We start from the raw sequence: 10,734 nt of genomic DNA on the forward strand, positions 1-10,734 counted from the left end.
GCAACAAAAGGTGAGACACAGTTAACAGCACGCAGGTTGCCAGGAGAGAAGCAGCTAGACTTCATAAATCGCCGAGGCTTACAGGTAGAGCAGGACTGTGGAGATTGGAGGGGAGAGGTGCCCATGAAGGGAATCGTAGGGAGGGAGGGAGGCAGGCAGGCAGGCAGGCAGGCTTCCACGCCGAACGCTGGTCACACTGGGAGGAGACTTACGGACTGGCGAAGAGAAGCCATCAGAGTTGGCTGAAGTACTCCTCCGGTGATTGCCTCAGATGGGACACAGGTGGTTTGGAGGCGGCCCAGCCCGAGGGTGTGGCCACCGCAGCCTCCCACGGCTCCCTGGATGCTGAGCCATGGGCCGTGACAACTTATCCATCCTTGCAGTTTTGTGAACTATAGGCATGTAGTGGTATAAAAAAAGACAGTGTAAACAAGATTTAGTTTAGGTTTAGCAGCTCGAAAAGAAACAATAAAACTTGATTTTAGAAACCGATTGACATTTTAAACAATCATTTGCTCTGTACAAAAAAGAGCAGATGGCCAAATGAGCTTACATGCCAGGGACGGTTGGTATAAGTGGCCTGAAAGGCTAAGCCTTCCCTATCATTATCTCATATATATATATATATATATATATATATATATATATATATATATATATATATATATGTGTGTGTGTGTGTGTGTGTGTGTGTGTGTCTGTGTGTGTAAATAATTTAGAATTAATAAAACATTAAATTCAATTAAAAAGGGCATAAAAGAAATCATAGTGACTGAAGTGGAACCCTGTTGGGCCTCAGTCACCACAGAAACACAGGAAGAGGAGGTTCTTACAAAAAATATATCTTCAGTTCAGTCTGACACTCACGCAGTCAGCAGCAAGACAACATGGAGGTCAGATTTCCCACCATCAGACTCTGTGAGTACTGACCTTGTCTTTTTATAAATAAGATATTAAGTCTGTAACAGAGGAAATTTACGTAAGGGAAATTAATATGTACAAAATGCACCCATATATTTGCATGTATTCATTTTGGATATTTGTAACTCACTAACAAATGCAAAGGACTTATTACTGCAAAAACATTAAAAACATGTTAAATATTAAAACTGTCATTCTCAATCTTTTCAGTGCTGAATGTTCTGTTGCTGTTGGTTACAGTAGCTGAATTCAGTGATTCTCAAACACATGGTAAGTTTTTAAATATTGGGGGGGGTTGTATTCTTAAGTGTGTTTATAATAGTGTGTGTAATAGTTTTAATATATCTCTTAACAACTGCAGAAGTTTCTGAAACTTCTGCAGTTGTTATTTTCCAGTTTTAGAGGTTTAGCTACAACATAAACCTCTAAAACACTTCTCAAATAACCACATGCATATGTACATTTAATATTACAGTAAATATGCTTGTATAAATCTTTATCATTTGAAAGCTTACATGCTTTGAAAACGTATTTGACTTTCTGTCTCAGATTCAGGTTTTCCTCAAGTTGTTCCAAACAGACAGCAGTTCTTTCAATCAGAATCTATCACTATCAGCTGTGAAGGGCTAAATGGACGGACTGGATGGAGAGTGATGAAAAAGATAAATGGAGGTGTTAGACCATGTGCTTCAAACTGGGAAACATCGATTGGACCTTGCAAAATTATGAATGCATATCCATCAGCTGACAGTGGAGAGTACTGGTGTGAACATGGAGGAATACAAAAAAGCAACTCTGCCAACATCACTGTAACTGGTATGTCCATAGAAAAAAAACATTATGCGTTAACATATTTAGTACATCGACTGTTTTTTTTCTGTTTAGTACATCACTTACAGCAATGCATAGTGTCATATTTGGTACTGTAGTTTTCATTGGCTGTAAGGTTTTTTCTTGATAAAATGCATCACGATCATAATAAAATAACATATATATATATATATATTTACTGCAACTTGAGCAAACCTTGTGAGCTATCATCTGTCATAATTAATGATTTCTATGTTTGTATAATTTTAACAAAATTCACGTTTTACACAAATTACCCATATTGAAAAGAAATGGAAAAAAGGTATAAAAGAATCAGATTTGGCTTGCTTCATATAGTGAAGGTGTCCACTTTCTCATTCCTTTCATATATTGTTTTAGTCAAAACTTTTATATAAATTTTCAAGGGATCTTATATCTGTTTTCACTCGTATATGCTTTTCATACATGTTTCACACAAGATAGATAAAAACTTTATAAGATTTAGATATATCTGTTCCATGTGGGCAACTGCCATATCTTCTGCCATCTAGATTTAGAGAGTCATGTGATCCTGGAGATTCCTGCCCAACCTGTGATGCAGGGAGAAAACGTGACCTTGCATTGTAGAAAAAAGGATGCAAACTCCAACTACACTGCAGATTTCTATAAAAATGGCATCTCCATTGGGAGCAGCTCATCAGGAAACATAATGATTCCCACTGTATCCAAATCTGATGAAGGACTTTACAAATGTAGTATTGCTGATGCTGGAGAATCACCAGAGAGCTGGCTAACTGTTGGAAGTAAGATGCATCAATATTTTCTAGCTAAATAAATTTTAACATTTCATTAAAAAGTGTGTAAGTGGGAAACAGTATATGGTCTATGATGAACATAGCCACTGTGCAAAGCGATGTCAGAGTGATGATCTATTTTTCATTTTTGGACGTTCAGTTTTGGTCCACTGAAGAGGTTGTTTTGTAACATAACGCAAGGACTTTTTATTCAATCTCTACTGAACGTCTGGTGTTGACGTCCATCAGACTTCTGTGCACAGGCTATGTGTAGTCCAAATGTGGCCGTTTTTTCAACAACACCTTTTTTTAAACATTGGGTGTACATAATTGTATTGAATGGGATTTATCTGAGTGTTTACATGAAATAAATATAAAAATATTTAGAGTAAATTACAACATCATTTTAATCATTTCTAATACACAGTGCAATTATCTTTCTTGCAGGTCATCCTACAGTGCATTCTGTAGAGCGCTACCTGTGGCTGTGCATTGGTTTGGGTGTTTTATTGGTGGTCATTCTGCTCATACTGGCAGGACTGTTTCAATGTAATAAACATCAACAAACCATCAGAAGTCACTCAGAAGAAACTTCTTTGAAAACAAGTATGCTGACAGTTGGCTCATCAAAACATGAACTTTTATTTTATAACAATAAGCATGCTTAATGATTCCTGGTGGCTGTCATCAAATAACTTTTTTTCTTGTTTATTTTGTCTTTTTCATAAGCAGGTGCCAAAAATTCTACTGCCTCCTTCCAGTCTCCCTCTTCTGCACAAACAGGTCAAGAAAGCCAACATCTGTTTAAGAATAAAAAACATGAACTTTAAATCTACAGCATCACAGAAATCCAAAGTAGAAACACAGTCCTTTAGTAGATTATATACACTAGGATATTTCTTGTTATGTTATTGTTTGGTCTGTGATTTTAGTCCCTCGCCAGCTTTTTTCAGTGATATCTGCTCTTAATATTTTGTCACATTTTCATGAGAAACAGGGAGCATGAGAGCTAGATCTACCTCCCACTCTGCTGTATTGTTTCTGAGTCTAACCTTACTATGCAAGCAAGACTGGTCAATTAAATTAACACTAGTTGTCATTAGAGATGGCACGATACCACTTTTTATGTCTGATACCAATATCATAAATTTGGATATCTGCCGATACCGATATGAATCCGATATAGTGTTTTTTAATCAATAAAACAGTTTTTTTAATATCTTGCTGCATATTGTATACGTTCATACTCAAGTTTAAAACAAAACACTAAAGCTATTCTGTTATACCTGCATGCAAAAAAATACACTGCACCCAAAATATTTCATAGTTCAGCAACACTGATCAATCTAATAAACTTAAACCTGCACCATCCTCCCTATTCTGGTATTTTAAAGAGTACTTAGCGGAAATATTAAGCAACCTAACTAACAGGGTTGCAAACTCCCAGCATATAAAAAAGGGGGAACCACCCTCCACCTCATGATGCTAAAGCAATGTAATCAACTTTAATTCGATGCAGTGTGGAAAAAAATGCACAGAAATACATTTGTTTTCAAGAATAATTAAATAGATTTAACATCTTTCTTCAACAAAATTGCAGACTGCACAGATGGTACCTTCCCAAAGGAAAAAGTACTATAGCTTACTAGGGTATATTAGACTTAATAGTTACTATATACAGTAATGGACTTCTATTCATTTTACATCAGATTAAAACTTTGGGTATAAGATTCAGATAATTATTTATTAAAAGCTAGACATTTTAAATGAGAATAAGAAAGAAAAGTATGTCTTTGTGCCCCCTTTTCCCTGTTCATACCCTATCGGCCCCCCTGGCTAAACTTTGTTAGATCCGCCCCTGCTCAGTTACCAGCCGTCAGCTACGTAGAAAAAGATCCTGGTGTAGAAAGTAATATTAAATCAATTCTAACAACAGCTTATCAAGCTTAAACATGCTGCTGTTGTTCAGACGGTGGTTTCCTCTTTCTGGTGCAAAGTGGGCCAAAAACAAACAAGAGAGACGATCAGCTGATCATTGATCAGTTTCATGATTGAAGTAGCAGCAGGAGAGGGAGTCGCTCCATATATCGGTTGTTAAGCTTAACGCGGGAATGCTTTACAAACATTCAGAGATGAACTTACACACTTGCTTTACTTCTTTCTGGGATAACTTTCTCGGAGATGAAATGCCGGGTTGGTAGCCAGGCTCCAAATGCTCAACCAGACCCGACCGTCTTGCACGCCACAGCTGCTCTATCACGTGACGCATGCTGCTCCGATGTGCTACGGTTATGAGCCAGTTATGCCGTAGCAAGTATTGTGAGATGTTTTTTTGATATTTAATGAATAGGATTATATTTTCTATTTTGCTCCGATCCAGTAATTAAAGTCAGTATCAGACTGGTACCGATACATAATATCGGATCAGTCCATCTCTAGTTGTTATTAGTCAACATGCAGATGTCAAAATATATCATGCATAATAATCTTTTTTGGGAATATTAATCGCATGTAACTAATGTGAAACAAATGACGTTTTTTAACCTAGTGTGTTGACACTTTTAATTGTATGGTTCTTTTGTCTCGAAATCCAGTACTTCAGGGCTGCAACTGAAACTTTCCCATGTGTCTCAAGTTCTATAGAACTTGTCCGTATGCTGAGGTAGCCATTGGATTAATTGTATAGCAGCTCATGAGTGAATGAACACGGTGCAATTAAAGTACTTAAATTTAAAAGTATGTAAAAAAGTATGTACATTTTTCCAAACACTTACATTTAATTAAATTTACTAGAATAGGGTTAGGGGTTACCACTTCAGCATGTAATCAAGTTCTATACGTTTGCTAATAACCTACTAATTTTATTCAGGTGTGTTGCAACAGCAACACATGGAAAAGTTTCAGGACACCGGCCCTCCAGGATTGGCGTTCGAGACCTCTGATTTACAATGGCAATAAAGCTGTTCTGTTTTACAGTGGTCCCTCGCTATAACAAGGATTATACCTGTCTCGGGTTATTTTTGGAATGTAACTCGAGGTACCACTGTATTTTAAAAATCAAGAAGCTCATCAGAACAGCTTGTCATCAAAATAAAACTACCAGAATAAAGTGAATAGCAAATAGGATTCATTGTAACTAATGTTACTGTGGATAACTGTCCTCTCACTCCTGCTGTATCTCTCCATTAGATGACAACATATTGTCTTCTGTCGTCATTTACTACATCCTAAGCCTGAATGAGACTGTGGTGTATTTAAATATGATGGGTTTTAAATATTAAATAAAAGCTATATTAGGAAAAGGAAAACCATGCTAAAGTTTAACTAGCTATGCTAACAAACTATTAGGTACAAATCAAAAAGCTGTTTAGAGCAGCCGATGTTTATGTCATTAAGATGAAACTGCAGAAAAATAATGTTCTGATGTAAGAGTGACATTTTTTTTCTTCTGATTGTCAGATTTTCCTAAGATTTTAAATTAGATCTAATGAATTCAGTGAATAGAAAATAGTGTTTATCATCACTGATGTTACTGTGGCTGTCAGTCCTCTCACTCTGGCTGCATCTCTCCGTTAGATGATGACATGTTATCTTCTAGAGCCATTTACACCACCTTACGGCCGGATGAGACTAAACTCAAGGGTGAGAGGAACTTTGATTAATGATTCTTTATGTATTGCATTCAACTAATATGTAATCTGTGGTGGTAAATATTAAATACAAACTATAATATTAAGATAACTAATGGTTCATGGTTGTTTAGCAGATGTCCTGTGAAGTTAATATTGGTGTGAAATATGAATCCCCCTTTAAAAAATAGTGTTTTAGTTCTTTACTTCTTGTACATCTGATAGGTCGCAGAAAGAGAGCTGACTGAAGACAAAATCACATCTGAGTGAAAGTGAAGTTGATGAAGTAATTAACTTTTTTCTTTTTTTGCAATTGTACAAGTTGTACATCATCTGCTGGGTTTGATGTGAATGTCATTGTGTAAAATGTCATGTCTTGTGTATATTCAAAAATAACTGGCTGCCAGATGTGGCTGATCATAAGTACTCATAAAGTTCACATGCTAGCAAACGCTTCTGTCTGTTATGTAGAAGTTGAATTTAAAGCACTTGTTGCTTCTTCTCTTTTTACTTGTGCATGAATGCTTCTCAAAAGAAAAAAAGCTGCTGCAGCTCATTTCTTTTCAACAGAACACTCACTGTGGTCAACCACTAATGTAAATGTGCAGATGAACCAAATTTGTGGCAAGCAGTGAAATATAACTGCAGTTTTATCCTCAGCATGTCTACACGTAAAAAGTTATATAGATGAATAAGTTGTGGCTTATCTCATGCTGACACAGTAGCTGTTCAGTTGAGTCACCCAAAATAAAATGATTTTGTCTTATTTTACATGTTTTTTCTGAGACTTTGTGAAAGCAGAACTCAGAAGCTGAATAAGTGTAACGCTGTAATCTCAGCATCTAAATTGGATTTAGATGCTGAGAGGTGGTGCTCAGCTCATTTCTTTTTTTTTTTTTTTCTTTTTTTTTGCCTGTCCCGTTTGGCTCTTTTGCCATCAGAATTGTTGTCTAAAGGCAAAGAAAGATGCCCAACGGATTTACTTTACCAAATTGACCATCCCAGCCTTGCCGTAATGGTCCATTTGATTCACCTTTTATTGTTTATTTTATTTTCACTTACTGAATACGGGACAGACTTGACTGGGGGAAAGAAGGGGAGAAAGAAAGAGGGAAAGAGAAACAGCTGAGAAGAGGGACGGGGGAGAAGGGCAAAAGACAAAAACCAACAGAATGAGCAAAAAAAAAAAAAAAAGGAAAAAAAATGCATATATCGGCTCAGCTCATTTCTAACTGTTTTTAGACAACCTATACTTGATAGGCTATATATCAGTTCCCTAATGTCAGAATGTTCAGACTAAACCTTATCGAGCTGCTTCTTAAAAGATGGTTAAAAAAGAGTGACTTCCCTTTTTCTGTTTTTTAATGCACAAAAACTTTGTCACTTTACAAGTCATTTTATAAAGTTACAAAGCTTTGTCATGTTTTGTGATCAATTACAACATGCAAAGTAACTTGTTACTTTGCAAAGTGCAGAGGCTCAAAAGAAAAATAGCCAAAAACTTTTTACATATCTTAGTATTGAGAAAAATACATATTTATGAAGAATAATTTTTTTTATTCCTCATATCTGTTATGCTAGGAAAGCAATGCTAAAACTTAACTAGCTATGTCAATAAAATGTAGGATAAAAATCAAGAAGCTGTTTGGAGCAGCTAATATTTATGTCATTAAGATCAAACTGCAGAAAAAAAAATATTCTGATGTAAGAGTGACATTGTTTTCTTCCGATTGTTAGACTTTACCAAGATTTCAAATTAGACCTAATGAATACAGTGAATAACAAATAGTGTTCATCATCACTGATGTTACTGTCGTTGTCTGCCCTCTCATTATGGCTGTATCTCATCACTAGATGACGACATGTTATGTTCTAGGGCCTTTTACTATGATTCCTTATGTGTTGCATTCAGATAAAATGTAATATGTGATGGGTGGTAAATATTAAATGTATTTGTTTTTACTGTTTTGGGTGTTTAAGTAATCGAGAAGAACTGTAATATGAACAATAGCATTTTTCTATGCTTTAAAAAAATAAGCACATTTTTTGTTCTGCACTTCTTGTATATTTGAAAGGTCTCAAAAAAAGACAAAGACAAAATCACATCTGAGTGAAAGTGAAGATATTTATCGCAATTGAACAAGTTGTACATCATCTGCTGGGCTTGGTGTTAATGTCAGTGTGTAAAATGTCATGTCTTGTGTATATTCAGAAATAGCTGGCTGCCAGATGTGGCTGATCATAAGTACTCACAAAGTTCACATGCTGACAAACACTTCTGTCTCTTATGTAGAAGTTAAAATTAAGCCTGTTGTTGCTTCTGCTCTTTTTGCTTGTGCATGAATGTTGTTCAAAAGAAGAGCTGCTGCAGCTCATTTCTTCTAAACAGCGAGTACTCACTGTGGTCAACCGCTGATGTAAATGTGTCGCATTTCTTTATTTTCTAAAACAGAGCAGTGAAATACACCTATACCTACAAGTTTACTGGGCATGACTCTGTGTGCAGTGTGGTCTAGTGCACAGACTGAATAAGTTGTGGCTTGTCAGCAGAAACTGTTCACTAAAGTCAAAGAAAACTAACCAATTGTTTTTAGGTCAGACTGTGTGTCTTGAGAAGTATGAAGAGGATATGATTAAGATGCTCAGAGGTGATGCTCAGCTCTTTTATGCTTTACTTTAATTATTTATATTAAGCTTATACTTGCTATGCCAAGAATAAATATAAGGATAAAATTGAGCCATCATTTAATCACTTTTTTCCCCACAAACCAGGGAAGTAAACACAACTTTGTGGCTTCAAGTTTTTTTTTAAGTTACAAAGCTTCATTACATTTCATGATGAACTGCAATATTGTAACAAGGTAATAATTTATCAAGCATATTTAAGTCATAGCAAAAAACATAAATATGCAAAGGATTAATATTCCACATTTTAAAAACATTAACTCTTGAAATTTAGACATTATGGAAATTTGTGTTTTTCATGTTAAAACCATCTCTTCCACTTCCACCATGTATATGCCAGTATGCTACAAATAAACATATTAAAATACAAAATATGAGTAGCTTTATTTAGTTACAGTGACCAAACATAGATACTTTGTTGAAATAAATGGATTACATGGCGCCTTTTCCTGTTTCATATGTTAGGCTATCCCCTCTCTGCCCCCGTTCTAAATGTGTAATTAAACGCATTGCAATACCCAAAAAAAAAAAAAAACACACAATAAGGGCCTCTAGCATTCTGTTAATGATGGTCAGTTAAACGTTGGAGCCAGCACAACAGAACCAGCAGTGCACATGCAGGGATTCATTTCTTACTTGGAAACTTACATTTAAAGAAGGAAGGGATGCACGGAATTTGACTGGGTTTTTTTTTGTTTGTTTTGTTGTTTTGTGTCCCGTTTGGATCTTTAGCCATCAGAATTGTTGTCTTAAGGCCAAGAAAGATGCCAAGCGGATTTATTTTACCAAGTGGATCATCATGTCCTTGCCATATTGGTCCATTTGATTGACCTTTATTATAATTATGTATTTATTTTATTTTATTTAACGGGACAGACATGACTGGGGGATAAGACAGGGAGAAAGAATGAAAGAAACAGAGGGAAAGAAAGAAAGCCAAAGGGGAGAAGAGACGGTGAGAAGGGGGGGAAGAAAGAAAGAAAAACAAACAAAACACCTGGATCACCTGTATGGAGAATAAAAACAGAAGAAAAAGCTAACAAAAAAAGAGCAACATAATAAATACAGCACCATCACAATAAACTAGCTAGCAGTAGATAACAGTAAATACTAAATATTAAACGATATTGTACAGCACGCAAGATAGACAGCGCACAATGTGCTTTGAGGCAGCAGCCAAGAAAGGTGTAGTCGGCGTCTGTGTACACCTGTGTGGATCAGCATGCTTTTATTCCAAAGGTTTCTCCATGTAACGATCTGCTAGGGAGTGTGGGGGGGCCACAGCCCCGTCCCCCAGGGTATGAAGCAGGTATGGAGGAGATCCAGGCCCCAGATATCCAGAGGCCCCAGAGTACGAGGACCCGAGGAGGACCACCAAAAGGGGGGGGGGAACCGTGCCACCCTCCTGGGAAGAGCTGAGTAGAGCCCCAAACGAGAGGTCACCCAGCAGCTACGGAGCAGAGGCCACAGGGGGCTGCAGTGGCTCGGAATTTGACTGTTAAATGCACACTCTGTTTGCCAGCAACCAAGCTGCTGCCAGCATCATAAGACTCCACCTCAAACCTAAAGAAATATCTTGAATTAAGTTATTTTTCAAAAACTAATTTTGGTTAGAGAGAAACAAAAACCTGCAGCTTCGGAATCAGTGAGCTTTCAGCCCACTGCATGCATCAGGTCCATGCTTTATGTTTTAGCTGTTTGTTGGTTGCTGAAATAGTTTTGTGAGGTTCTGATATGAGATTCTGGTTTTCCTGGCAAAATGCATTTATTTTAAAAAATGGATCCAGGATTTAATGAATTGATATCACTTTATTCATAAAATCGAGTTGACAAAATCTGAGATACTTTCAAAGATTAGGAATAAAAGTTTTATTAAAATAATGTTCTTTGAAGAT

At 36.4% G+C, this 10,734-nt stretch overlaps 1 protein-coding gene across 1 annotated transcript; it reads left to right on the forward strand.

Annotated features, from left to right (window-relative positions):
- Window positions 1-887: 887 nt before the first annotated feature.
- Window positions 888-6,463, forward strand: LOC309697406 (uncharacterized protein; the record flags this gene model as incomplete). The annotated part of the gene is made up of 8 exons (XM_082519287.1): window positions 888-918; window positions 1,132-1,191; window positions 1,471-1,737; window positions 2,283-2,534; window positions 2,973-3,131; window positions 3,258-3,308; window positions 6,102-6,167; window positions 6,380-6,463. The coding sequence occupies 8 exons, from the start codon at window positions 888-890 to the stop codon at window positions 6,400-6,402; spliced, it is 909 nt and encodes a 302-aa protein (XP_082375413.1). The 3' UTR covers window positions 6,403-6,463.
- Between the last annotated feature and the right edge of the window lie 4,271 nt (window positions 6,464-10,734).

Source organism: Aulonocara stuartgranti (assembly GCF_965226115.1).
Source record: "Aulonocara stuartgranti genome assembly, chromosome: 3".
Taxonomy (NCBI): Eukaryota; Metazoa; Chordata; class Actinopteri; order Cichliformes; family Cichlidae; genus Aulonocara; species Aulonocara stuartgranti.